This window comes from Eupeodes corollae, chromosome 2 (assembly GCF_945859685.1).
Source record: "Eupeodes corollae chromosome 2, idEupCoro1.1, whole genome shotgun sequence".
NCBI classification, from domain to species: Eukaryota; Metazoa; Arthropoda; class Insecta; order Diptera; family Syrphidae; genus Eupeodes; species Eupeodes corollae.
The window spans coordinates 110,250,628-110,265,727 of record NC_079148.1 but is presented as its reverse complement, the minus strand read 5'-3'; the positions used below and the strand labels follow the sequence as shown (position 1 = coordinate 110,265,727).

General features: G+C 34.9%; 1 protein-coding gene across 2 annotated transcripts in view; it reads left to right on the top strand.

Annotated features, from left to right (window-relative positions):
• The window catches only part of LOC129946262 (TBC1 domain family member 9), a 28,020-nt gene extending 14,661 nt beyond the window's left edge, over positions 1-13,359 (top strand). Inside the window, exons 6-16 of one of the 2 annotated variants that reach the window (XM_056056389.1) lie at positions 6,886-7,013; positions 7,076-7,224; positions 7,281-7,395; positions 7,461-7,649; positions 7,721-8,008; positions 8,088-8,282; positions 8,351-8,932; positions 9,005-9,219; positions 9,283-9,845; positions 9,916-10,019; positions 12,620-13,359. In XM_056056389.1, coding sequence (XP_055912364.1) covers positions 6,886-7,013; positions 7,076-7,224; positions 7,281-7,395; positions 7,461-7,649; positions 7,721-8,008; positions 8,088-8,282; positions 8,351-8,932; positions 9,005-9,219; positions 9,283-9,845; positions 9,916-10,019; positions 12,620-12,919 — 2,828 coding nt within the window. In that variant the 3' untranslated portion in view covers positions 12,920-13,359. Of the gene's footprint in view, positions 1-6,885; positions 7,014-7,075; positions 7,225-7,280; positions 7,396-7,460; positions 7,650-7,720; positions 8,009-8,087; positions 8,283-8,350; positions 8,933-9,004; positions 9,846-9,915; positions 10,020-12,619 lie in introns of both variants that reach the window. The other variant, XM_056056388.1, reaches the window with a different exon arrangement.
• The last annotated feature ends 1,741 nt before the right edge of the window (positions 13,360-15,100 follow it).

Sequence of the window (15,100 nt, the reverse complement as noted above, 5' to 3'; positions counted from 1 at the left end):
GCCATTGGAATCTTCCATGCCAAAGATTTGAAGCAATAATGAAATTAATCTGAAACTGTGATACACACAAGCTCTTCGATTTCCAGAGCAAATCGTCTCTTAATGGGAAATCACAGGCAATTGCATTTAGCACCACAAATTGCGAGGTTGTTGGTTGCAGCAAGATAAAGAGACATCGCGTTACGCATGCGTTCTCTCCGCAATCCAAGAAAAAAAAAACAAATTACCTAGACATACCTGTCGTACGTAATTTGAACCTAAAGACTGAACTAGGAATCCATAAGCAACCTGTGATATTTTTTATAACATACATCTCCTATTTATTGGAATCTAATGCCAAGCCCATCTGTGATATCTTTTCGAGACTGATTTTTTTTATTTGTGTGTACGTTTTCATTATTTGTTTCAAATCCTCCCATCGAACTGTGATATAGAATAGGTCAAAATAAGTATTGTCCCTTATTCGTGTTATTTATTAACTTTTGTTAATTTGTTCAAAAACAACCGTCCCTATGAACCTATTTTTGTATCACTTGTACTAATTGTCAGCACTTCACCAAGGCCAAAGAAAAAATTGTATAATCCAATCGCGAACGTAACAAGATTATTCCACGAAGAAAAAAAAAGAGGTCATTGACCTTAACTACACCACAAATGATTTGGTCGACAACAGCTGATTGAAAGTTACCTATGTATGATTTTTTATTTGCTTTTAACTAATGTGCTATATAGAGATATAATAACCCGCCTTAAAACTAAAAAAAACTAATGTTAATGCACCTTCATATAATACCTTATCCTAATTCTTAACCTTATGTACCTCACCTCCATATTAATCCTTACTTTGTGTTGAATTGTCTTTGCGTATGCCCGGCTTGTGGGCGTGAGTTTTTCCCCACGTTGAAATCTAGACGATCGGCAGCCTTCACCGTCTCTGTTGCATCCGAGAGACCTGCCAGATCCGGAGTTTTGTTGTGGCTGCTCCTGAAATAGAAAAATGTGATTTGAAAAACTAGTTGTAAACCATATATTCCATTCCTCGTCCTTCATTTGATACGTTGTTTTTTGTATGAGGTTATGCCGTCGCGTCGTTCCGTCCATCGTTAGCTCGTCCCTGTGTTCAAGATCCATACCTGTGGAAAACAAATTTAAGACTATAGAAGGTAAGGAAGAAGGAAAGAAAATGCTACTTAGCTTTGGCCTCGGGAATTCCTGCCACTCCCAGGTTGGAGTTACGGGTATTAAGTTTCCTCCCCTTCCTTCCTTCTGGAGATTCCTTGTTCTTGATGTTTGTTTGTTTTTTTATGTTATGGTCCGCACTCGTGCTTGTTTTTATTCCTTTTTGTTAATTTAAATTAAAATAATCACCCGGAGGCACTTGCGCCCAGAACAAAAATCAAAATAAAATAAACAAAGTCTATCTGACGTCTGTCATAGCCGGTTGACAAGTTAGCGAGGGCCCAAACCCGAACGAGGTTAACTAATACTAACTGATAGAGGGAGTAACTGGCTCTATCGGAATACACAACCGACGTCGGTAAGAAGAATCCGATTTATATAAAAAAGATAGAAGCCGTTGAAACAGCTGACGGTAATTAATTTACATAAGATGGAATTGAATATATGTATCGGATGAGGTGATGGATTAGGTATAGGATGAGGTGATGTACCTGATGTACACTCGGTCCGTACAGTAGTGCCTCAGGTGACTGCAACTAACTGAAATAGAACTAGTGGGTGGCAATCAGTCCGGAGGCATCACAGAGTAAAGACGGCCGAGTGATAGTAATTACGTATGGCAGTTTAAAGAAAAATAAATTAAAGAAGCCGTGTTGCAAAGCAATAATTAAAATAACAAAAAAAAGTAAATTTTATTCAAATTTATATTATTTATTGAAAGTGAAGTGTAAACTGCGCGGGTGAGTTTGCTTGCTATTTGAAGCAAATAAGTGTTGAGTGTTTTTTTTTGTATACCAAAAAGGTGGAAGAGCGAAGTCGGCTTACGACAGCGGGACATACCCGGCAGGAAGATCAGAGGAGTTCCCTATCCGGAAAAAAGGCCTGTGAAGTACCCGGGCTCTCAAGTAACGCTCTTTTATTTTACTTTTTCCGTGGAACGTCCACCCGCGCAGTGAAAAAAAGAAGTTTAAACAAAAAAAGAAGTTTAAAAAAAGGCTAAAAAGAAATAAAATAAAAGAACAACAAAAAAGAAAGAGTTCACTAGCGCCAGAGGACTTGATCTGGACCCTGAGGATGACAGTGCGCAGGAGTCCACTGATTGGCCTTTTCATACATTTATACAAACTTATTGGTCATTAGGATTAACCTCTTTAAACCTTTTTTTTTTCTTTTGATAAAAAAAAAATTAATATTTCAATTTTTTTTGTCCTTATTATTTATTATATTATATATTCCTACATATTTATTTCAGTTTTTTTCTTTTTTCTTTATTTATTAATTTATATATTTATTTATTCATTTTTTTTCTTACCTTTTTGTTTTTTTTTTCCTAGTTACATTCATTTATTTAAATATTTCTTTTCTCGTTATTTTCTTTTTTTCAAATTTATGGAAATTTGCGTTAGTTTTTTTTTGTAATTTCTAAGTTTTGTGATAGGGAAATTTCAGCGATTTTGGTGTTTTTTTTTGTGCATTTTGTTCAGGGAAGAAGTCGCCGACGTCGCCAGTGCGAAGAGGGGTTCTCTTACGTCCCTCGCGACGCAATATTTTGCACCCCCCCTTTTTTTTGTCCACCCGCAATGAGCTCTTTGTAGGTAGGGAATAAGGGTCCGATTAGGGTTAAACAAAAAAAAAACGAATAGGAAACGCTTCATATACGGGACGGTGGAGAAGCAAAGATTCGCCGCGTGGCTCCGGCGATCAAAGCTCCCATGATTGTTTTTTTTGGTTGTTGTGTGGAACGAAGAAATTTCCTTAAGTGTTTTGGTCTTTATTGCTTTAATCTTTGTTGTACATATTATTGACGTAATTAGGAATTTAAGTTAATAAAAAGATAAGATTTTCTGTATTAACGATGCCATGAATCGAGCGTTTTTCTTGGTTGTGATTCCAATTTGAAAATGGAATAGGAAGTTATTTCCAGGGGGGTGCGGTTTGGGTGACTTAATTTTAGGTTTGGCGGGAATGTAGTTCCACGGCAGTGAACTTTCCTGGATCCGCTTTTGGGGAATCCGAAAACCAGGCCGAGTGGATTCCAGGAAGGGTGGGTAAAGGCCAGGCCGTGACGTCATCAGCGGCCGCCGAGAAAAGTGAATGAAGTGGTGGTAGTAACCGGCATGATTTATGTTTTTATAAAGAGGTGAGTCCCGGTTACGGTAGCAAGACCCCCCCAACATCCGACGAGCTCAGCTGTGCACTGCAAGCATGCCGCAGCTACCGTAACGGACATTCCTTCCTCCACCCAATCCCTATCCTAGTTCCCAATTTAAGAGTTACCTTCTTCGACCGACCCGATCCTACCCATACCTCTCCCATTTTTTCTAACGACAACTAGCACCCAACCTTGTTATGAGGTAACAGCCAACGTCAGTAGAGGGTGTCCTACCTCAATGCAAAGGATCCCCTACTCCGATACCAATGTCTCCCGATTCCTCCTTCCTTCTCCCTTTTCCTCTCTCTTCCTCTCCACCTCATTATAAAATAAATAATATTTCCTTACAATACAAAATATAAATCGTGATGGACTTGTAGCTTGCCTGAGGAGTGTTCTGTAGTCAATAATGATTTTGGTAGCCTTTGTACTATGAACATGAAGTAGAGGGTTGTGAAGTAAAGTTCTGAATTTGAAATTTATGACACTTAAAAAACTAACTAGTTGCTTTAATCAAAATTTAAGTTCAAAGAATGAAGTCAACTGCAAATGAAGGCCCTTGTGCTGTCTGAACCTGCCCAATTTCTATTACGAACAGATCCAAAACATCAATTGAACTTAACCTTTCGTTCGATCTAATATTACTTAAGTACAAATATTTAGCACAAAATTATGTATTTCACTTTAAATAGCTATCTAGCTTTAGGCCACTTCGTAGTGAATCAATGATGATATTGGCGACTCCAATATTCTGAACTCATTCAGATTACCAGCTCATAATATCGTTTACACAATTTCAATGCACATTTTAATTTTAACTTAAAGTTGACGATTTTCAATTGGCGTATAATTTGATAGACATAATTTATATCTTTAGTTTCTACTATTCTGTTTCCAAAGACAACTTCCGGCTAACAAAACTTTAATCTTCTCAAATAGCAAAGAAACCATCAAACCACTCAAATGTGTCTCCAGCAATAAATTAACAGGCCTAAATTGATGATTATCTCTTGAAAAAATCGCAAAGTAGTTTTACAATCAAATGTGTTGAGTGCCGGGGCTTGGAGACATTCCAAAAGTTTGAAAAGTTGAGGAACCTGCTAACACAGACCAATTTTACCTTAGTTCGTAAATACATCTTACACCAGACTACAGTCGAAAACCACAAAAGAAATACTGGTGTGCCCCAGGGCTCTGTTTTATCTCCAACACTCTTTCTCATTTTTATTAATGCTCTCCTGTCTGTAACTTCTTATCCAATACATATTATTTCGCTGACGACTATTAGCTTTTCACATTCGTTGAACTGCAGGGACAAAATATGATAAGCTCATTGAATTCCGACCTTAACAGCATTGTACAATGGGAAATAAAAAACCGCGCGTAAAATGCTTCGAAAACCCAATGCTGTCATATATCTTTAAAGTAAGACATATCCCCTTGCCATTATCCATGAATGGCACTTGCATCAATAATTCTAATCATCTCCATATTCTCGGTAAGTATTTCACCAACGAATTCTTGTGGAACGATCACATACGCGATATTGCCAAAACTGGCGTAAGATTTTTTGGTTCTCTTTCTGGCTGTTATCTATTAGTCTTATATACCTCCAAAGTTTAAAAATAATTTCATCTCTTGGCTGGTGCTCCTACAATTTACTTAAGCTTCTTGGACAGTATTGAACGTAGAGCATTTAATTTACCATCGGTTTATTTACGTCGTTTGAACATCGTCGGAAAGTTTCTTGTCTCACCCTTTTTTACTGTTATTTTAAAGATGTATGCTCTAGAGAAATAGCCAGCTTCATTCCTCCCCTTAAAACTGTAATTCTCGCTCTTCAAAGAATGCTCATCAGTAAACCCTCAACGTAACTTTGTTTTCGTATTGTCAAGTACAGCGATTCGTTCTTTAGCTTTCTCTGTATTTTCTAATCTTTAATATCCAGGAATTCAAAACCAATGTATACCGATATATCCTTTCAAATCCTCTCTACTTTTTCTAATGCTCACACACTGTCTCTGCGTAATAAGGGTAGTAATGTCCCCTTGAGTATGCGCTTATCATAAAAAAGCACGGACATAAGAGTCCCGCCGCTTCAAAAAAAGCTCCATATGGTTAAGCGCGTAGGAAAGTTCAATAGCCCTGGTCCCGATGGTGTACCTTCTTATATTAAAAATAAAAATGCGCATCCTATCCTTTTCATATTCTTTTTAATGAGTCGCTCAAATCTTGAAATCCTGAAATTTGGAAGAGTTCGTACATAAAACCGATACATAAAAAGGGTAGTAAAAATGAAATTAAAAATTATGGTCCCATTGAAAAATTGTCCGTCATCCCTAAGTTATTTGAGTCCATTATTTGTAAAGTCATATCGTTTAATTATAAGTCTTTAATTTGTGATAGTCAACATAGTTTTGTTCAAAATAAGTCAAATTACTAACCTCTTTCATTTCAGTTCATTTTGTTTAGATTCGTTTGAAAAACGGAAACAAGTTGACTGTGTCTTCACAGACTTCAGTAAGGCCTTTGATAAATTGTGCCATAAAACATTAACTTCCAAACTTAAATCCCAAGGCTTTTACGATAAATTTGTTAGTTGGGTTTCGTCGTACTTATAAAATAGATCATACAATGTAGTTTTTAGGAATGAGCGGTCATCATATTTTTATACCAACTCTGGCGTACCAAAATGTAGCCACTTAGGACCTTTACTGTTTATTTTGTACGTTAACGACTTACCTTCTATTATAAAACACTCATCTGTTTTAATTTACGCTGATGACATTAAAATTTTCAAACGCATCGACTCACTTGACGGCTGTTTACTTCTACAAGATGATCTAAATAGTTTTCGCGAATGGTGTTTTATAAATATGCTTTTAAATCATTGTGTTTTACACGCAAACAAAATGTTTTGACTTTCAATTATCAATTAGACTCTTCTTATTTGACTAAACTCTCTACTTTCTCTGACCTTGGTATTATTATTGACTACGATTTATAAAACGGTTTTCACATGATTTTCGCGACCCTTATATTCTTAAACTTCTTTATATATCATTTATAAGACCAATATTGTAATATGGCTTCATATTCAGTCCAAATAAACAGAATAGAAGGAGTACAAAGAAGATTCATGCACTTCTACCTCCGTTTCTTCCCATGATCCAATAGGCTCGAACTTCCACCGCTCACGCTCATAAATCTTCCATCGATTTTTAAACGCAGAAAACACATCCAGCTGTGCTTTATTATAAACTTATTCAACGGGTCAGTCATATCACCATCAATTTTGGAACAATTACATTTTATTTATAGCCGTTTAAGTGTTAGAAGACAAGTTCCTTTAACGAATTCAATAAATAAACTCGAGCTCGTCAGTTTTCCAAATTATACAATTGAATATATTTCTAATATTCACTGTGTTTTTTTAGGAATCTTCTAATCCTGTATAAATAGCTTTGGAGAATTAGCTTTTCATAATGATAAGCTAACTTAATTTTTACCAGCATCGTTCTTTTTATACGAACTTATATTATGTTTTTTTTTAGCAAAACTCTGGACTCCATACGCTAAACGTTATGTTAGTGGAAATATTTATCTTTCCACAAATTTCTTATGCTTCAAAAGTGATGTTATGGATATGGTCAGCATAGTTGTTCCATTAAAGACAATAGTAGTGAGTAACATTAATTTTGTTTGTTGGTTTTTTGTTGGTAATTTCTTTAATTCTATCGATAGAGCGCTGAAAAAAAAGACGATGGTCCAAATCGTCATGATAATCAAATAATTATCAATACAAATGAAAATGTTCCCATTATATTTGCACAAATAACTGACAGAGATGTTCTCATCCGCAAAATCTCCGATTTGTTATCAAAAATTAATATGTAAGTAAAATCTGGAAAATCAAACAAATTTTATGTAAATATGTTTAAATTTTTAGACCTGTTGGAAAAGAACGTGCTAAATATGATATTTCGTGGTCCAAGCAAGCCGCTCTAATGCATACCTTTAAGTCTGGTCTTACTGACAGCATGCAACGAAAACAAGAAGAGAAGGTTATTTTCTCACAAACAACAAGATGGAAAATTAGTGTTGTTATTTAATTTGTATTCATTTTCAGATAAGCAAATGGGAAAATCATTTTCGCGAATTTGGTCAAGGAATTTCAATGTTCCGTACAACAGATGTGATAAATCTTATAATCGAGGGCATTCCAGATAAATTGCGACAAGAAATTTGGTTGATATTTTCCGGTGCAATACACGAAAAAGAAATGAATCCTGGACTCTATGAAGATCTTGTTGAAAAAGTGATACTTCTTAATTCTCCAAAAAATTTGTTAGAACAATTTTTATTTGAATGATTTTTTTATATTGACAGTCAGCTTCAATGCAACATTGTCCGGTTCACGATGAAATCGATCGTGATCTACATCGATCCCTACCCGAACATCCTGCATTCCAGCACAAAGACGGTCTGAGCGCCCTTAGACGAGTCCTACAGGCCTATGCACTTCGTAATCCAAACGTTGGATATTGTCAAGCGATGAATATAGTTTCGTCAGTGTTTTTATTATTCTGTGATGAGGAGAATGCCTTTTGGATGTTAGCAAGTTTGTGTGAGAATCTTTTGCCTGTCTATTACAATGATAAAATTGTAGGAGCACAGGTGAGTGACTTCTTCAAAATTCTATCAGTTCAGTTCACATATACCTACTGTGCATTTTCTTGTTACTTGGTTGCTTTAGATTGATCAAGGCGTCCTCAATGAATTGGTACAAACATATTTACCAGACCTTCACAGTCACTTGGACAATATTGGCATCATCAAGATGATTTCAATATCGTGGTTCCTGACAATTTTCCTAAGTGTAATTCCTTACGAGAGTTCTCTTCAAATCATTGACTGTTTCTTTTACGATGGAGCAAAAATCATATTTGTGGTAAAATTTCACTATAACACCTACGAAATAAAATAAGCAATTTTAATATTTAAAAAACCTTTATTAAGATCGCACTTCAAATCCTTGAATGGAATCGAGACAAACTGTTTTTGTGTAATGACGATGGCGAAGCAATGCAACTACTTGGAGATTTTTTACATGGCATTTACAATCCAGACTACCAATTGTCTGTACCACGTCAATCTCAAACACATCACAGTCAATCGGTTCAGACTTTGATTCATGAAGCCTACAGCCGTTTCGGAAGTCAAATATCGGTTCAAAAAATCGAAGAACTCCGAAACAAGCATCGGCGACTTACTATGCGACAATTCGACATCGACAACGAAAAAACAATGGTTAAATTCCACGCTGATAATATTTACTTTGAGAAAGATGAACTTCACAAATTGTTGGCTATAATTCGAGAGGAGAAGATGACACCGAAGAAAATTCAACAGAAGGCAAACAGCGTTGGTGAAGCTCCAATCCTTATCCCGCATGCTGGAGATGAAGAATTCATCCCACACAATACATGCAGTCGGTCAGAACCTTATAATGTAGATTTCGAGACATTCAGAGTGTTGTTCTATGAACTGACTCCGTGGAAGAATTGTCGTACAATCGACTTAGCTGAGAAGCTATTTAGAGTAAGTTTTTCTTTTCTTTCTGTCAAACGGCCAACTATTCGCTAACCACCCTAAACTTTGGGTTCATTATAGTTAACTGACAAAAAGAGCACCGGTATTTTAGAGTTTTCGCAAGTAATAAATGCCATTGGCATTCTGTGTTCCACCAAATACACAGAAAAACTAAAACTCTTGTATATCCTGCATCTGCCGCCATTGCTGAGCAAGTCCGAAATAGAACAAGCGAAGAAGCCACGCAGTGGCAAAGGCGAGGCAGAAGTTGGAATCGAAGCGGAAGACTTCTTTGGGTTTGTTTCCAATTTATACGATTGGATTCGACCCCAAATTTCTGATTACCTCTTTGATTCCAGTGATGATCCATCCGAATCTATAGAGGCGTTACCCTCCCCAACAGACAATAATTTCGATGAGTGTGAATTTGCAGTAATAGGAGCTGGTGGAACGGGTGCCACATCAATTGCACAACAAAATTCCATCGACACAAACGACGATCAGCCAACTCCAAATCTCTCATTACCAAATTCTCAACCGCAAAACTCACAATCGACATTTTATGTTGATTTGCCAACAGATCAACTAGCCCAACAAGGTCGTTTCGAGTCGATTGAAACATTCTCGGATATAAGTGATCTTGGGGCGAAACTTAACCAGCTGAATGTCGAAACTATTTCGAATTTCTCTCAAATAACACAGAGCGACATGGGAAATGCCAAATACGAAAATCGTACATCACGCACAAACTCAACGTCAGACACAAAAAGCTTGGGTAGCTTGAGGTATTTCTTTGATCAACCTTACGGAGGAACTTCACCCAATAAAACAGTTCCAAAGATGAAGAAAACAAACTTTCAGTTTTTGTGGCGTAGTTTGGTGGAGATCATTGGCGAACAAGATCAGGATATGAAAGCTGCATGTAAGTGCTTAAAATGTCGTACAAAATTCATTCCATTTAATTTTGATTTTGTTCGTTGGTTTGTTTACAGATGAGAATCTCATGGAGTTGGGAAGCCAGAATGTGTGCAATATTAAGAAGGATATTAGTTTGGAAAGCTTTACTCAATTGGATTTTAATGGAAGTAATGATGAGGTTAGTTTCTGTTTTGTTTACTTTTAAGTAGCTTGAGCCTCTCCTTCAGGAAAAATTCAGTTTATGTTTGAAAGATCTCGTAGGTTTATTTCATTTCAGCAGTAACATTAAAATATCACGCATCTCTTTTTTACGGAGCATCCAGATCAAGAACTGGATAACTCCACTTTTTAACATTTGTAGAAAAATCAAATAACACTGTTTTTTTTTAAAATTGAATTATTTTTATTAAAAGAGCCTAAAATTAAATTTATACATAGATAAAAAATAAGAAAAAAGTCCGTTCAATTCAATAAGAAGCCTACTTATTATCATCTTCATAGTCGGAGATTTTACCAACCGGATGTAGCTGTGTCTCCAAACTTTCATACACATGTATATCAGCAGCAGCCCCGTCTAGAGGGTGGGGGAAACGGGAGGAACCCCTAGGTCCTGTATTGAAAGCAATGAGGGATGTTTTTTTTTTCAATATACTCTATATTCATCATCAACATACCTAGACACACTTATTTTTAGGAGCCCGACAATTTAAAATCGCAATCAAGCCCCTGTTTTCATGTTATCTACCTTGCTTTATTGGTGTACATTTTTGTTAATATTTAATGAAAAATTGGACAACTCTGAATTATTGAAGGAAAGTTATAAAAAACTGTACTGCCTTTGTACATTGTTTGGAGTGTAAACAATGGATTGAACGCTTGATTTAGTTTTGGGTTCGAAGATTGTTAGTTGCACAATATAACTGATTGAAGCGTACAAAGTAGTTATGTTAGCATAAACAAATCTTCGATATTTGGATATAGTCCATTTTATTTTATTTTTGTTTGGTTGTTGTTACATTACTTTTGGTCATAGGTATTTTGCTGAATTTTTTGAAACACTTTGCGACCAAGTTTTATCAATCTTTTGCAGCAACCAAATGAAAGCTTGGAATTTTTTGCAAAATCTTCCCTTTAGAAATCGTATGTTACTTTGGGCTCTTGGTTTGGGTTCATGATTTGTTCATTTAGCAAAGCAAACTTCGATTTATTTTCGGAGCCCCCGTGTTAAACATTTGCTTTGAAATTTTCTCACCTCATTTCCACTTGCAGGGCGAACGTCTTTGGACAGGAAATTGAAGTATTGAATCCCACAAATAAGCGTCTTGCTTTTCTTTGTTTCCTAAGTCACAAAACTCCTTAAAAAACACTTACAAATAAATCGCTGTTTTCTTACACCTTCGAGGCTGACCATTTTTTTCTTTGCTGAGACAGTGCTTCCATTGCTGGTCCTGCCTTCCGCTCTCCTCCTTTTCGAGCGTTTCTTTCTAAATAAAAGTTTAACCCTTTTACGTTTGAAAACACAAAATATTTCATAATGATTTACCCTTTTGAACAGGTAATGTTCCTTAGCTAGGTGTGTATTAATCTCGAGAATCATTCAAATACTCTGAACCCGATACTGAACAATTTAATTCAGTAATTTTAATTTCTTACACTAATAAAAGTTGTTAAATTATATTAAATGTAAGACAACGACACCTACGACAGTTAGATGGCAAGTGGGGAATAAATACAAGACAATCTTAAGAGTTATCTTATTTTTCTTCTGTTTTGAAGTTAAAGATAACTCCAAACTCTTCTTTTGTACCCTCTTTGCCACTATCTATGAGTGGCACTTGCATCAACGAAACAGAAAATCTTGACGTCCTCGGAATGTGCATCAGCAACCACCTTTTGTGGAGCGATCACATACGAGATGTTGCCAAAAATGCCGCAAGATGTCTAGATTTTTTTAAACGTTGCAAGAAATTTTTCTCTCCGTCTGATTATTAAATATAACTCTCATCTCTGGCTGGTGCTCCAGTAACTTATTTAAGCCTCTTGGACAGTATTCAAAAAAGAGCTTTTAAAATGATTGGTGACATTAACATCATCAACTTGATTATATCACTCGAACATCGACGCAAGGTTTCTTGCCTCACCCTTCTTTTACCGTTATATTAACGGACTATGCTCTAGTGAAATAGCCAGTTGCATTCCTTCCCTTAATTAATTTAACTAGGAATGCCCATCAGTTTACCCTTGAGCCCAACTTCGGTCGCACTATGAAGTACAGAGATTCCTTTTTTAGCCGTATTGCGCGAATGTGGAACGCCTTGCCACGCTCTATCTTTCTATTTAAAACCAATATACACCCAAACCTCCTATCCAACCCTTCCCTCTCTTCTTTGGCATATTAAAGGTATACAAAACACTAAAAGGGTTCGCTAATTATAACAAAAAACAAAAACATTAAAACAAATTATGCAGCTTTTTTCCCTAAAAACGGTTCTTAGAAAAAAGTGGAGTTACCCGGTTCTAGATCTGGGTTCATAAGTAATTTACAATTTTATGAAATTCATCAATACGAGTCTGTTAGAAATCACTAATTCGTTGGAATACCTAAACAAAATACTCTCAGCTCCTTCTTCACTTAGCCCCCTATCATTAGCATCAAAGAATAATAATTTCTCAAGAAAATAACCTTCATTTCAGAAATGTATGGAATCTTGAAGATAGTTGATACCTGAAATGGCTAAAAGAAATACAATAATAACTATTTTTTCTTTTTTCTGTTAGCCCGATACCAATGGAAATCCTACAACTCCAATGGAACCACCATCAACCAGCAATCTGTTTATGGCTCTTGACAAAGAATTACGACAAGCCGAAGCTGCTCTTTCAACTTCTTCGGTCACAACCCCAACAACTGCAACCGCCACCGATGCCGATAACTGGGAAATAAGCATAAACCAATTTATAGCCACTGTTTTGGCAGTGACTTCAATTGTCCAGGCATTCTACGCTCACACACCCATCAAAGAGAACATCGAACGCATGCAGAAAAACAGAAGAAAGTGTGTGGCGTCGAATTATTAAGAATTTAACTTTTTACAGAACTTGGGGCATTGTATAATTTTTATTTGAAAATTTGATGTTTTTTTTTTGCTGTTAAACAAATGAAAAATATTGTTTTCCCTTTTTATGATATGTAATTTGAATTCGCTGAATCTTGTTACTGAGAAGGGTGTGCCTGGAAAGCTTTTTGTAACTTTTAAAATCATAGACATGTTAAGGAAACAAAACTTCAATATTATTGTTTCAATATTGTGAATGCTAAGAAGAAAATTGTATGATTTTTGTATTTTTGAAAATGTATTCCCTTGTTTCCAGTTTTATTAAAATTTTAGACTAGACTAAATAAATAAATTCTACAAAATTATTATTTTACATATTATGATAAAACAACAAATGTATCTCTAATCAAAATATATAAAAAAAACTTAAAGATTTAAATAAAATATTTTATCAAATATTTATTCCTGGGTTTTATTTTTATCTACAAAGCAACAAAAAGAAACAAATGCCATTTCTCATATGTATTAATTTTATTTATTTGTTTTTGCTTGGATAAATTAAAATAATAGCTACAGGTTTGTTACATTTTTTTATTTTGTTTTTTTTTTTTTTTTGAATTTATACTTTATGTTTGCATTATACATGTTTCTATGCTCTAAAGGTTCAACAGTGTATAGTTTAATACGCCGCTATTATGCCGCATTTATTTACAAGTTCACTTTGTAAGTGATATAACAAAGGATTTATATATGTATAATTATGGTTGTTTTGTTAACCTTGTTTTTGTTTGTATTATTATTATTAATAATAATAGTGAATGCTCTAAAGTGTTAAGTAATTTTAATTGTTTGAAAGTCAGTCTGCTTGGTTTCATCCTCTTTTTTGTTTTGTTTTTTTATTCTTTCCCTACATCTTTTTAAATTGCATATACATATGTACGTGTTTACATATATATATATGTATATTTGCTATAAATCTACATTTTGCTCAAAGATTGCTTTTATATGTATACTACAGTTATATGTATTTGGTTAACTAACGATATTAAATTTGTTAAAGTTGTTCATTTTGTTTTCAATAATTATTCCATCAAAATACAATAAAATGTTCAGTCTACAGTATATATAGTATTCAATAAGTTTTTTTTTGTGTTTCCATTAAAATTGGATTGGCAAAGCTTCGGACCCAAATTTAAGCTAACAATTAAAATATGTATACATACAATATTTTATTTATATAAACAAATTTTCTTTAAAAGAGCAGGAACTTGGGGTTCATGTGGTTAGGTTTAGAAATGAAAATATTTAAAATTAGTTATGTGCTTAGGATTTTCTAACTGAAGACTTCAAATATAGTTGAGGAACTTGATCTACAACTGATAATATCAGAACCAATACAAACAAATAGTTTTAGTTCATACTCAGCTAGTGGTTGAAATTCATCTGTCCTATATTAATTAATCTTTAGGAGCCTCAGATTAGTAAACAAGAGTAATGATAACAAATTTTGAAAACTACCCTTGTGACATTGTTGTTTTCTATAAAAAATACTCAACATTTTTATCAAATGAGCTAAACGATCGAAAGTCTTCTATTTAGAATAATTGTTCGTTACGAGATTTTTAGTTTTATCTCTGAACCAAAAAAGGTGTTTACGACCACACTAAGGAGGACCAGGAAACTAAAAAGGAATCGTCTAGGATCTAATTGTTTAAAGTCGGAACTTACCATTACAAAATGTTTTTAACATCCCAATCTCGCGTAATGTTGTGAAAAACTACTTGATAAACTTTACTATTCCATATCAAGGCGTTTTACTTTACAGTCCAATATACACCTGTTTCGATGTTATTTTTACTCTGAAAATTTGAGATCGGCTTTTGGCCCCTTGATGAAATTTCGTGAAATGGAAAGTTCCTCGAAACTACAAGCAACAAATGGTTAGGTACTTGTTAGGTTTCGAGAAATTAATGGCCGAATATTTCCAAAGAACAACATTATACCTTTTGCAACTAATCCTGAATGATTGGTATCCTATTTAGGTCACAATGCAATGGATAAAGATATGAAAAGGGTTGGTATCAGTTCATCTCATTTATATAGCGTGATGACGCAGAAACGGAAAAGGGTACTTTTCACTTCCTCTACGAATACCGAAATCTGTTTCAAGAACTATGCGAGTTCTCGGGTTAAACACTGAAAT